Here is a 13,651-nt window from a genome sequence, read left to right as displayed (position 1 = left end):
ACTAAGCTAAGCATCCTCCAAGTTCATTTGTTGTTGCTGCTGCTGCTGCTTTTCTCTGAGGGAATACCACATTATTTTCTGTTTTCTGCCTTAGTTGCAGGAAATGAGAAGAGGAGGTAGGCAGGGGGAGATGGAGAATACTGAGATTCATCCTCTCATCTGGGCTCTCCCAGACCGAGACCACTGGATCACACTGACTGTCATGGACAAGGACTGTGTTTCCCAGCAGCTCTTGAAGCCCCCCCCCACTTCCCTCAGGATCTTGTGAGAATCTCTGCATACTGTCCCCACTTTATTCAGTCATCCAGTCTATTAAACCGATAGTTTTACAGGACTTTTTATAGTTCGTCTTTCACAGATGACCTTTAGAGTTAGGTTAAAATGGGTTGAATGAAGTTCTGTACATCCCAGGGAAATCGCTTTCTCCACTGACATTTGATGAAAAAATTGCAGAGTATACTTAGTGGTTACTGAGACCAGGAGCCACTTTGGAAAGTCCAAAGAACTGAATTAAGAAACAAGCAAGTGGGCCACATTATCCCTGCTTCCCAGACAGTATTAGGGATTTTCCTGGCAGAGCTTTGTAAAGGGAAACTGAGTTTGCCATAGAAACACCCAATTGGAGGCTCATACTACTAAGGAGGAAAACACTAGCTCCAAGGGGTCACACATTAAATAAATAAACATTTTATTTAACCAACTGTAAAATTACAGACTTACAAAACAAGAAAAGAAAGACAAGAGGCATCTTTCTGAAGGTTGTTTTGCTTCAATTTGGATTGTTTTTTTTTACTATGGGATTTTTTGAGATAGTATTTCTCTGTGTAACAACAATCCTGGCTGTCCTGGAACTCATTTTGTAGACCAGGCTGGCCTCAAACTCAGAGAGATCCTCCTGCCTCTACCCCGAGTGCTGGGATTAAAGGCATGTGCTACCACCACCCAACCGCTGAGGTTTTTTTAAAGCGGTTTATTAAATCTCCAACAGGATTTAGGTCATGGGTGGCCCTTTGAAGGACTTGTGAGTGCTCTATGGTGGCCATTAAAGATCAAATTATTAGTTTCAGTGCAGAAAAAAAATGGCTGTCATTTTCAGGCACTCTGCATATGCTTGCTTACTATGAGAAAAGAAACAGCCTGGATTACACGATCTCCTTTTCCAGATTCCAATGAAACTGTGTGCTCACATCGCTTTCTCACGACAAATCTACACAGTAAAAGATGACATAAAACTTGGTTGAGAAAAGGCTTTTAATTTTTATTTGTTTGTTTGTTTAATTTGTATGCGCATGCGTGCATGTGTCGTGTGCATGCAGGTTTCTGATGAGTCCAGCAGAGGCATCTGATTCACAAGAACTAGAGGTGTAGGTAGTTGTAAGCCACTTGATGCAGGCTGTGGGAACCAAGGGCCAAGGTCGTCTAAGTGCTGTATTTCCCCTCTCAGCCCTCTGACTTCTACCAACTTCCCTTGGTGACATGAAGGCCAAAGTGTAGTCAGGTTGCTTTCATCTTTACAGGCATGTGCTGACAGACACCCTGTACCCTGCTCCGCTCTCCTGCCATATCCGTAGCCCCCCGTGTGCTTTCGGCTTAGGTATTATGGGGTTTATTTGGTTTTTTGTGTTTCTTTGTTGTTGTTGTTTTTTCCAATTTCCCTTGGGTGCTGCTAGATCACATGTTCCTTCTGTGTCCCAGCATGCCTTTCTTCCTCTCCTGGAATGCCCAGGTTGCTGTGAAGCCATCCTTAGAATGTTCTATAGATCTTCCAGTGGAGGCTGAACTCTTTGTGCAGAGTGTGGTGTTGTGCTGCTCCTGGAGGGTTTCCGAAAAACATGTCTTCCAGTGCCTTATATGCTTGCTTACAGGATTGTGTTTGATCATTTTACAGCGTACCATGACCTTGCATTCTTGTGGGTGGCTCCACCCGTTTTGTGAGTGCTGTCACTGAAGGGAGGTAGCTGTGATGAGTGGCCTTGTGGATTAGTGTTGGCTAAGGCCCGGTACATGCTCTATCACTGTATAAGATAAACTCTGGTCCCTTCTCATGGAACATTCCCTCTGCTAGCAAAGGAGCTAAGAGGTGTGGTCTGGTGTGTCTAAGGAGGCCTGTGGTTTGCCCCCTCTTGCCAGATGCCCTGTTTTTATCTGCTAGCAGAAGCAGTCATGATAAGGCACATCACGCTGGTCACTGTAAATGTTGATAGATGATGAGTCTTTAATGGAATTAGAGACTTGGGTAGGGATCACATTTAGAAAACATAGAAAGTGAATGGTTCTTCTAAAATGAGGTTTGATGACTAGGGTACAACTCCGTGGAAGAGCACTGAATTCCATGCCCAGCATTGAAAGATTAATTAAAAACTAGAGAAGACATGAGGCTTACATACACTGAGGCAAATCTATAAGGTCTTTATTGTTTTCAAAGCCAAGTGCTTCTTCTTTGGCTTCTAGGGTGACTTCATGGTTATGATTGATAACCAGTCTAAGCCTTCATTCATAGAAGTCACAAAGGGGAGCATTGGTAGTATTTACTGTGGCTTTTACAGGTGGGGATGGATCGCAGCAGTTCCCATCAGAGTCCAGCTTTCTTCCATTGTCTTTTGTTCAGTATCCTCTGGGAATTGTTAGAGCTGCGGCAATGACCCAAGGTCAGTGGCTGAGAAAGGTGTTTGCTACTGTCCATCGCCACACACTACAGTTCTGATCCCCTTTGGCAAATGACAGTTAAAGGCTAATCTATAAATAGTTCTCAATCCCAGATGCCTACATCAACCTACAAAGTTTTTTGTTGTTGTTATTGTTTGTTTATTTGTTGTACGTTATACCTGTATTTTGCTGTTGGTGTTTTTATCTCCACATGAAATGGAACAGCCCAGATGTGGGTACAACTGGACACATAAATTGAAGCAAGCATAGCAAAACAGCAAATTGCACACACCTTTGATGGAGGAAGGTCATTTGTCAATAAACAAACTGCCTTGGCCCATTTGATAGGCCATCCCTTAGGTGGGTGGAGTAGACAGAATAGAATGCTGGGAGGAAGAGGAAGTGAGCTCAGATGCAGGGCAGCTCCTCTGAGAGACAGACGCCATGCTCTCCTCTCCAGAGCAGATGCGATGAAGCTCTGACCCAGGATGGACGTAGGCTAGAATCTTCCCGGTAAGGTGCTACACAGATGATTAGAAATGGGCTAAATTAATATGTGAGAATTAGCCAAGAAGAGGCTAGATATAATGGGCCAGGCAGTGCATAAAAGAATACAGTCTCCGTGTAATTATTTCTGGTGTAAAGCTAGCCGTGCAGGAGCCGTGCAGGAGCCGGGCAGGACGAAAAACAGGCCCGCAGCTCCTACTACACACCTTCAATATTCTCACCGTGTTAACTCTAGATGAAGTATAATTGCAGATTACCTTAAGAACCATCGACAGGTACTTATCCTAAGTCATAAGCAACTCACACTGTGAGCTGTGTGTAAATATCCTAGCCTTCTCCAGAAGAATAAACACCCATGAAACCTACTCTTTACCAGTCTTTTTTAATAAACGAAACTCTGGAAGCTCATCGTAGAAATTGGAGGAACTCTCCTCGGCTTCTATTTGGATTGTTTTAAAGAGATGAATTGCAGGAGGAGTATGCGCTGCTTTTCAGGGAGTGAGATCAGTCTTGTTAAAAAAAGAAAAGGAAAGAAAAGAAAAAAGCATGCTCAGAGACCTCACAGCTTTTGGCTAAGGGGATTGCATTTGAATGGGGTGGTAAGCTAGATGGCACATTGGGGCATACTTAGGTATTGGCAGTGTAAGAGGGAGTGGGGAGTTTACTCTGTTGTTTTTTTAATTGTTAGGTGGTCTGTTCAGTGCAGCTGTGTTTATGGTTCCTAAATGATAACTGCCTGAACACAGTGACAAGTCCCCACAAATGAGAATAGGACTTTCTTGGGGGAAATGACCATCCTGCCAGTATGGGGTGTATTTACCAAGCAGCAAGAGCACAAGCAATTCCAGGCAGTTTTACAGCTGGTTTGATGGAGCAGACATTTTTGACAAGGTTGAGTTTTGTTTTTTAAGTAACTGATCCTTTAAATGATACATTTCACAGTGGAATAAAGTTGGAAATGGCAATCGGAAGGATGCATAGTCACATTTCTTTAACCATTATGTGGCTGACAACTTATGCTCATTAAAAATGGCTGCGTAATTTGGAAACACAGGCCTAACATGTCCATTGTTAGTTGCTTCCTAAAGTGTATTTTTAGTACTTCTTTGATAATTTCATAGTGTATTTTATCATATTCACCCCATATTTCTTTACCTAACTCCTCAGAGATGCACCCCTCCTCCCCACCCTCTTCCAGTTTTATGTCTTCTCTTGTTTGAGTTGCCCACTGAGTCCAGTTTGTGCTGCCCATATGCTCACGGGTGTGAGGCCATCCGCTGGGGCGTGGTTGACCTACCAGGGACTGAACTCTTAAAGAAAATGAACTCTCCCTTCCCCATAAGGAATTGGCTATCAGTGGCTCCTCGGAGATGGGAGCTGGGAGTCCTCCCTGCTCTATGCTAGAATGCTAAGTGGCCTGATCCTATGGCAGTCGTGTGCCGCCAGCTACAACCACAAAGAGTTCATGAGGTCAGCATCCTTGTCATGTCCAGAAGACACTGTTTTGCTCCCATCCTCCCTTACCTCTGGCTCTTACGTTCTTTCCATCCCTTCTTCTGTACTATTCATGACTGAGGCTTGTGGGAGTGGGGTAACAGATGTCTCTTTGTGGCGAAGCACTCCACTAATTCTCTGTGCCTTGACCAGCTGTGAGCTTCTGCTTTAACCACCGTTCACAGCTCAGAGAAACCTCTCTGATGAGGTCTGAGAGCTGCACTAATACAAAGGCATAAAAATATTAATTTTGAGGGCAGTTTGATACTGTGCACACTTAGCAGGATAATGGTTGTGGATTCACCTCTGGAGCCTGTGAGCTTCCCAAACCATGGATTCTTGATCAGATTAGCAATATCAGGCAAGAATTCCCTCCTATAGAATGGGCCTTAAATCCCATTTTTAAAAAGGAGTGATTACTTGTATAACATCTGTACCACTGTTGCACCCGGGGTGTAGCTTGCTACAGCCGAGCAAGACTGTGCATGACGTTTTCTCCTGGTGGCCTGTATAGGACTCTCTAATACTATGAAACCTGTATAGGACTCTCTAATACTATGAAGCCTGTATAGTACTCTCTAATACTATGAAGCCTGTATAATACTCTCTAATACTACGAAGCCTGTATAGGACTCTCTAATACTATGAAGCCTGTATAGGACTCTCTAATACTATGAAACCTGTATAGTACTCTCTAATACTATGAAACCTGTATAGGACTCTCTAATACTATGAAGCCTGTATAATACTCTCTAATACTACGAAGCCTGTATAGGACTCTCTAATACTATGAAGCCTGTATAGGACTCTCTAATACTATGAAACCTGTATAGTACTCTCTAATACTACGAAGCCTGTATAGGACTCTCTAATACTATGAAACCTGTATAGTACTCTCTAATACTATGAAGCCTGTATAGTACTCTCTAATACTACGAAGCTAGGTGGCAGAGAAGAAGCTTCCTATTCAGTACCAGCTTGTTTTTTCCATGTTCTGTGACCAGAGTGTGCTGTCTTTAGCAGTAGGTCTTATCATCAAGTTTGAGTGGGGCAACCAAGAGCAATGGCAATGGCCTGCCTGTATTGTTTTGGGGGCTTCCAGGACATCTCTCAAGGGAAGGTATCCCACAACTGGCACTGGGGTTTTATTTGGCAACCCATGACTTTTAGGGGTGTCTTACTTAGGACTTCTATTGCTGTGATGAAGCACCATGGCCACAAACAATTTGAGAAGAAAGAGCTTTATTTCACTGTACAACTTGTAAGTCCATTGTCCATGAAAGTTGGGGCAGTAACTCAAGGCCTTAACCTGCAGGAAGGAACTGATGCAAAGGCCATGGAGGAGTGCTGCTTATTGGCTTGCTCCCCACGATTTTCTCAGTCTGCTTCTTATACACCCAGGACCACCTGCCTACTCACAGGTGGCACTACCCACAGTAAGGTAGGCCCGCCCACACCAATCATTAGTCAAGAAAATGTCCCACAGGCTTTTCCAGAAACCAGCCTGGTGGGGGCACTTTCGCAATTGAAGTTCCTTCCCAAGCTTGTGCCAAGTTGGGAAAAAACTATCTAGCACAGGAAGGAACATTATCCCCTGTGTAGGGTAACTCTTTTATATGAACTAAACTCCTGTATACAAATATGTGTGTGTGTGTGTATATATATGGAGCTTACAGATACATACGGCTTTTCCGAGCGCCTTTAGTATTAGTCATCCTTCTTCCTCTTTGCCCTACCTTCCCATCCCTCTTTCCACCCAAACCTCTCTCCCCTTTATTCTCCTCTTCCCCTTTATATCATCTGTGTTCTGCTATCCTCTTACCTTAAGGTCCTTCTCCCCTACTCCCTACCAATGCCCCCCTGACTTTCTGAATTCTACAGGTTCTCCTGATTAAACACACAAATCTAAAGATCCACCTGAGTGGAACGTGTGACATTTGGTTTTCTGGGTCTGATATTGGTTTCCTCATTTAGTATGTGTTCTAGTTCCATCCATTGATCAGCAAACTTCATAATTTCATGTTTGTTCTTTAAAAGATGGCATGGAGTTATAGCTACAACAAAGAGACACTTGCCCATAGCAAAATATATATATATATATATAAAATAAGTAAATGCTTATGTAAATAGTCATAATTTCAGGATTGTATGAAGCCTGCAACACTGAAGTGTAAAGGCCTAACAACTAATTTTGTTTTTTAAATTATGTGTATGTTTTGAAATTAATGTGTGTGTGTGTGTTTGTGTGTGTGTATCTGGGAAGAGGGTATGTACACACGAGAGAGTCCAGGTGCCCCTGAAGGCAGAGGAGGAAATCAGCTGGAGATGCAGGCAGCTGTAAGCCGTCCAGTGTGGGTGCAGGACTCAAATGTTAGTCTTCTGGAGGAGCTGTGTGCACACTTAATCACCGAACTATCTCTGCAGCCCTAATGACTAGTTTCGGGTGCATTTTTGTTAGTGTTATATCCCTCATAACTCAAATTAATGTTTATTACTATTCTCCCATATTGCCAAAATATTTCCCTGCATTTGGATTAGAAGCAGCTTGTTCTGGCTTGTTGTACAAGTTTGTTGCAAGAAACAAAGTGATATTTAGATCTTGGTGTATTTTAGGGGCCTTTTTTTTTCTTGTATCTTTCCTGTGTGAAAGAAAGCAATCTGATCAAGTTGTTTCATAGTCATGTTCAAAACGAGTGCGCTGTGGTGATTTCACATCCCTGCATAGTTAATGGTTTTCCAGAGATGGGAATGAATTATGCACAATGTTGTCTGTTAAACAACTGACCATCTGCAGCCTACTCTAAATTCAAGAAGCAGCTATGGTCCAGGATACTATATGGGCCGACACTTATTTTCAGAATTTTTTGTTTTGTTTTGTTTTTTCAAGATAGAGTTTCTCTGTGTAGTCCTAGCTGTCCTGCAACTCACTCTGTAGACCAGGCTGGCCTCGAACTCACAGAGATGTTTTGGGCTTCTTGCTTCTTCACCCTTGCCTTTTCTTCTCCCCACAGATTGGTGAACGACAGCAAGTGCTAGTAACAGAAGAGTCTTTTGACTCCAAGTTTTATGTTGCACATAATCGCTTCTACGAGCAGGTAAGAATCCTTCATGTTCCCTTCTTTTTCTCCAGACTGAGACCAGTTCTGAAAGTTTAAGCAAAGGGGATAACAAGAAGAAAACAAACTGAATCCAAGGAACCAGGCTAGCAAGGGGTTGAACTCTGATTTTTTTTTTTTTTTTTTTTTTTTTTCTGGTCCCTGAATATACTTTGGGCCACTAGAGTCTCTAGAACAGCCTTAGGCTTCTGGGCGTTGGGAACTAGCAGCTAATGCAGTTGGTGGAGAGGGGCTCCTGTTGGCAAGGCAGGGAGAGTGTGTGCAGGAAGCAAAGCCAGTGCCCTGGAGATGTGCCCTTGCACTTGCAGGTGAGAGAGGCTGCCAAGCATGTGTGTGTCCTCCCCTCTACCCCGCCCCGTCCTCCTCCCTCCCCCCCCCAGCACCCTCACAAGGCCTCCACAGTGCTTCTTTGGTCTGAGTGTAGTTCAGATGGGCCCTTTCTCTTCTGTTCCCAGCCTCTCTAGGAAAGTAGAATTTTAAAAAATATAGAAAAACTTAATTGATCTCAAAATACATACCCAGTATAAACACACAGCCACTGGAGAGGGATGTTAGAAGCTCCTGACTGTGGTCAGCACCTCGGGCTTCTTTTCCCTAGAGGGGGAAAGCATGTCAGAAGTGATTTACAGAGTTCTTCCCTCAGGGAGGAACCCTGGATGGACCAAGGAGGACAATGGAAAACGTGTCCTAGGAGACACTCAGAGTGGCGTGGGATGGCCACAGATGGTTCTGAGTCATGTTAATTTTCCTTAATGTCAAATGGTGTTTCCTATCCTTCTGTTATTTCTCATCAGATGAGAAGTGGATTTTTTTTTCTCTCTCTCTCTGGGTCATGACTGGAATTGGAATTTGGGGATTTTAAGTACTACATGGGCACTTCAGATAAGGCTGGGCAAGGGAAAAGCAGCAGAGAGGCCTCACTATTGCTTATCCACATGGAATAGTTCCAGGTAGGACCCCTCAGAGCCCACGTGGAGACTCTTGTGGGGTACAGGGAAGGCTGCAGCTGAGAAAGAAGCCCCTGTACCTCACATTTAAGCTGACCCTCTCCTGTTCCCATCTCAGGAAGAGCCATTCTTGTATGCAAGCCAGCCCTCTGCTCAGCCTTGGGGAGGGCCCCGATGTATGTTGGTTGCCTCTTCTCTCTTCTTTCTCTTGCCATCTGGGTTTGTGCCTCAGCAGGGAACCTTTCCCCCTTCATTTAAAAGGCAACAGCATGCCTCATTAGCTGTTTCCTCCAGTGGAAGGCAGTTGGGCTTTTTCCAATTATTAAAACCGGGGGGGGGGGGCAGGGGGAGAAAACAAGAAACACTGAGCCCTTCATTCAGGTCAAGGCAGCAGACCAAGAAGGCTTATATTCCACGGGACTAGCACCAGAATTTCTAGGCATAGTTTGGGTTAGGGATTTTCTTACTTTATAAAATTAATTTAAAAGGGCCTGATACTAATGCTCTTTTAGTTGGCCTGTTTGCCATGAGTCACCCACCCCCCAAGTGACCTTTTCCCTACCCTTTGATGAAGCCATGTGTACAGTGATCCTAAAAACTGACCTCAGAAAGACCAACACCCAGTGTGGCAATGGCAGGATCCTCCCTGACCATTTCTTAGCCCCCCCTTTTTTTTCTGTCTCTATAACTAAGCCTTTCAAAGATGTCATAGCTTCTATTTCTAAATAAGATTGCATCAAAATATCAAAGGATTATTGGTTTAGCACTGCTCTGTTTATATTGGACTCTGACCCGAAGAGGCTGGCAAGTAGCTACAATACCAAAGCAGAGGTGTGTGTGGGTAAAATGTGTACAGACGACCTGAAAGATCCCGACAAGAGGCGACTTCTGCTGAGGTGAGCATGGACCTCTCTCGCTCTATCAGCAGTCTCTAGAAGAAAGCCATGTGACAGCTACCCGTGAGCCACCTAAAGTGGCCTTCAGAGTGGCTGCTTCTGTACAGAGATTGACTCATGAGACTAACAAACACATTTCTTTTCTAACAACAAAAGGCATGAAAGGCGGCCATTAGCCAGAGGAGTCGTTTAGACAAACACCAATGTGCCGTTTCACTGAAAGAATTGCTTTGAAATGTCCTTCCTCTTGCCTTTTTGCACACATGAATACACACGCACGCGCGTGCACGCGTGCACACACACACACACAAGATCTTCATTTGAAGAGCCTATTAAACCATTTCCCTGACAGCTAAATTGGAAAGTATTGGAAGTGTGAGGCTTTCATAATTTCTGAATCCATTTTCTTTATTGTGTAGGGCAGGCAATGGCTGAGTGTCAAAGGCTACTCCAGAAGTGGTTGGCTGACTTTTGGGAATTTCACAGCTTCCTGCCACTGTGTTTCAAGACACCTGGCATCTGGTGATGGAGGCAATGGGCCTGTAGCCCCTTGGCTCATCTCAGAAAGGCCTTTGCACTCTCAGGGGTCCAAAGCCTTCAGTGACCAGGAGACAGAGCACTCTGTAATGGGGCCCCCCCCCCCCAGCAGAACCTTCTGCGGACACTTGAATAAAGTGTGGACTTAGTTGATAGTGGCATATCATTTTTCTGTCTTCATGGTGGCAGACACACTGCGGTAATGTAGAAAGTTAATGATGGGGGTGGGGGTAGCAAGAAGCCTTCCTATGGCATTATCATTGTGCTTTAGCCTAGAACTATTGTAAAATCAGGCTGATATTAAAAACTTCTAATTTCTGAAAATCTGTTTAAAGGTTTTAGTGCCAAAGAACCCTGAATTCATGGGGAAAATGGTTGAAGTAGACATTTATGAATCAGGAAAACACTTTTTGAAAGGACAGCCGGTATCGAACACCAAAATCTACACACCATCCATCAGCAAGCCTCTGGCCAAGGGAGAAGTCTCGGGTTTAACAAAGGTAAGTTCAAGGTTTCTGTCCCCTACGCTGCTGACGACGTGGCAGCTTGGGAAGCACAGTGACCTGCGCCACGAGTCTGTGATCACGTGTAGGCCCCTTCTGAGGATGCGCAGGTTTTGCTCCTTTCTGGCAGATGGAGATCTAGAGGTGCAGCTGCGTGGGTGCTGATGCAGCCTTTTGCTTCTCTGCCCATAAAGGGAATAAACTGCTTCCTTTTCCAGGCCATAAGCAGAAGGCAAAAAGCCATTATTTGTAGATAGGAGATTCAACACCGAGGGTGAACAGACCCAGCATGTTTCTGTATCGTCTATCCTGAAGGGAGGGGAATAAGGACCTGGTGTTTCCCTGCTGACAAAGCTGTTTGTAACACGGCTAAAGCCTACAGGTGAACAGACACGAAGCTGCGGCACACACGTGCTGTGGTACCTCATGCTAGTGTGAGCTGCATAGATACTTGAGTCCTGTGGAGCGAAAATTAAACATTTTTTCATTGTAAAAAAAGTCACCTGGCCCTGTTTTATACCTTGGTAAATATGGATGTTTGCCAGCCTCTCACACATCTCATTGAGCTACAGTTGTAAAAGCTGATGGAGTGTGAAATGAAAATGTGTATCACATTTCTAAGCATCATTTGATGTCCTTTCTTCAACGCAATTGTTAAACACCCCCTCCCACAAAAGGATATAGCAATGACTTAACATATGGGAAAAAGATAACTGATACTTATCTGCCCATGCAGTTCCTCGATCATTTACCTCTGCAGCTCTTAGTTCAAATGAATAGTAAAGACATCCTAATTCCAGTAAGGGAAGTAGAGCTGTGCCTCAGAAAGGGCGACAGGTGTGTCCTTGCCCTCTGTCTTCACTGATGACGCTGAACTCAAATCTTACGAGAGCGGCACTTCTGTGCTTGGCTATTGCAGAGGAGGGGCTGTCCATGTTCTCTGACCCCAGCAGAGGGGCATGTATTAGCACGTCAGAACCATATCAGCTTTCCTCTTTTGTGTGTATACACTTTAGTAGTGTTATTATCATCATTAGTGTGTGTGTGTGTGTGTGTGTGTGTGTGTGTGTGTGTGTGTGGACATGGGGGGGGCGCAACTCTGGGGAATTGGTTCTCTTCTTCTACTGTGAGATTCAGAAATTTAACTCAGGTTCTCAGGGTTGTACAGCAAATACTTTCATCCTCTGAGCCACCTCACGTATTTTATTTGATTTCATTTTACTTTGAGACAGTGTCTTATGTGCACTAGACTAGCCTTGAACTCACTTTGTAGCTGAAGATGACTTTGAACTCCTAATCCTTTTGCCTTTACTTCCCAACTGCTAGAATTACAGGGTATAATTCTCTCAAACTGTACCCAGTTTGAAGCGACCATCTTGTTAAAACTTGGGGGAAAATCACCGATGTTCATTTGGGTTTTGGGAGGTATTTTAGTTATTATTTTCATTGTTTAGGGGTTTGGTTTTTGTTTGTTTCCTTTTTTTTGGCTTTTACAGTTTTGGGTTTTTTGTTTTTAACATTTTTTGGAAGTTGGAGAGAATGGCCTGGAAACAACAGTAGTCTGACATTGAAATTAAATGGCTAGAGATTCAACTGAATTATTTCATCTTCTTCTTTAGATGTTTTTCAAGGAAATTAGCTAACCCATCATGTGCTTTAGGAGATTTTTTTCTTTACTTATCGTTCTGGGCTTGAACTCATGGCCTCACGCATGCTGGCACAGCCCTTGACCACTGTGCTATATCTCCAGCCCTTTGAGGTTGACTTTCAATTGCTATAATGGAAAGAATTTTACAACAAATGGCAGAAATATTTTAAAGACCCTGCCTGGCTTAGTTCTGACATGTGCATCTCTCGTAAGGACTCGAGCTCGAAAACCTCTGTGAGTTCTCCGTGAAAGACAGCCCCTCTGTTCTTCTTACACACCGTGGGCTTTCTAAAGGTCCAGCCCCACTTCAATTCAGAGGCCCACTTCCTCCCTCTCCTCTCCCTTCTTCCAGCCTAAGGTACAGTGTTGCCACCAGCCTGTCTCGGCCCAGGACAGCCCAGAGGGCGGGGTGTGATGAGCTCATGTGGCTCCTAGCTTCCCTGAGCTTATATAAATGGATTGTTTTACATGCATGAAACTATAAGTAAGGACTGGGGGGTGGGGGCAGTGCTAAGGGAAACATCTGCAGCTCTTTCTTGCACCTTTATTTGTGACTCACTCTTTATCTGTATTTGTCTATCTTTAAACACATGAGCAACATGCCAGGATCCAGAGGCTTTGCCAGTGACCTCGTTCTGTTATTATACTGTACTCTTTAGCAGGAGAACCAAAGAGAGCAGGAAGGGAGCTTGGGAGTTACAGGCTTGCCAAGCAAGTGGCAGAGGTTGTAGCCCATCTCAGGCATGGTGAGCTCTTTGACAGCAGGTAAAGGTTCTGGAAATGGTTTGTGGAATCACCTAGCTCTGTGTGGTTGGAGTTTGGTCACAGGGACCTGAGGCTGCACCTGCCGTTACCAGTGCACCCTGGGTCTAAACTGCTCAGAGCTCTAGTTTTGCATGTTGAGTGGGAGTGAAATCCCCACCCCACAGTGTTGATGAAGGAATAAGTTCAGTCCTGCTGGTGAGTTTCCATACTCAAATGCATAGTTTCTGTCTCTATGAAATTACATTTTCATGGAAAAGGACAGAGAGGAACCTCTTGCTTTTTTCTCTTCTACTTTGAAGCACCGTGAATTGGACCCAGAGCCTCCTCCTCGTATGATGCAAGGTTTCTACATGTAGTTCCTGCCTTTATACATTTTATTCTGAGACAGGGTCTTCATCACTTGCTGAGTCTAGCCTGTCCCCATTCTCTGCTTTAGTTCCCTCAGAAACTGAGCTTATAGGTGGGTTCTGTCGAGACAGAATGCCAATCCTCTTCCCAGCTGTGTTAGAGGTGTGGAGGAGGAGGCGAGACAACTAGAGACACAATTAGTCTGACTATTTTTAGGGCTTATGGAGTCAAATGCCACCCACAA

General features: G+C 44.2%; 1 protein-coding gene across 3 annotated transcripts in view; it reads left to right on the top strand.

Annotated features, from left to right (window-relative positions):
* The window catches only part of Cdkal1 (CDK5 regulatory subunit associated protein 1 like 1), a 633,981-nt gene that overhangs the window by 494,175 nt on the left and 126,155 nt on the right, over positions 1–13,651 (top strand). For all 3 annotated transcript variants that reach the window (XM_057788043.1, XM_057788042.1, XM_057788044.1), the window contains exons 14-15: positions 7,659–7,742; positions 10,479–10,643. In XM_057788043.1, the coding sequence (XP_057644026.1) occupies positions 7,659–7,742; positions 10,479–10,643 (249 nt within the window). The remainder of the gene's footprint in view (positions 1–7,658; positions 7,743–10,478; positions 10,644–13,651) is intronic.

The sequence above is a fragment of the Chionomys nivalis genome, chromosome 13, assembly GCF_950005125.1.
Source record: "Chionomys nivalis chromosome 13, mChiNiv1.1, whole genome shotgun sequence".
In the NCBI taxonomy this organism is placed as follows: Eukaryota; Metazoa; Chordata; class Mammalia; order Rodentia; family Cricetidae; genus Chionomys; species Chionomys nivalis.
This window is presented reverse-complemented; position numbering and strand designations above follow the sequence as displayed.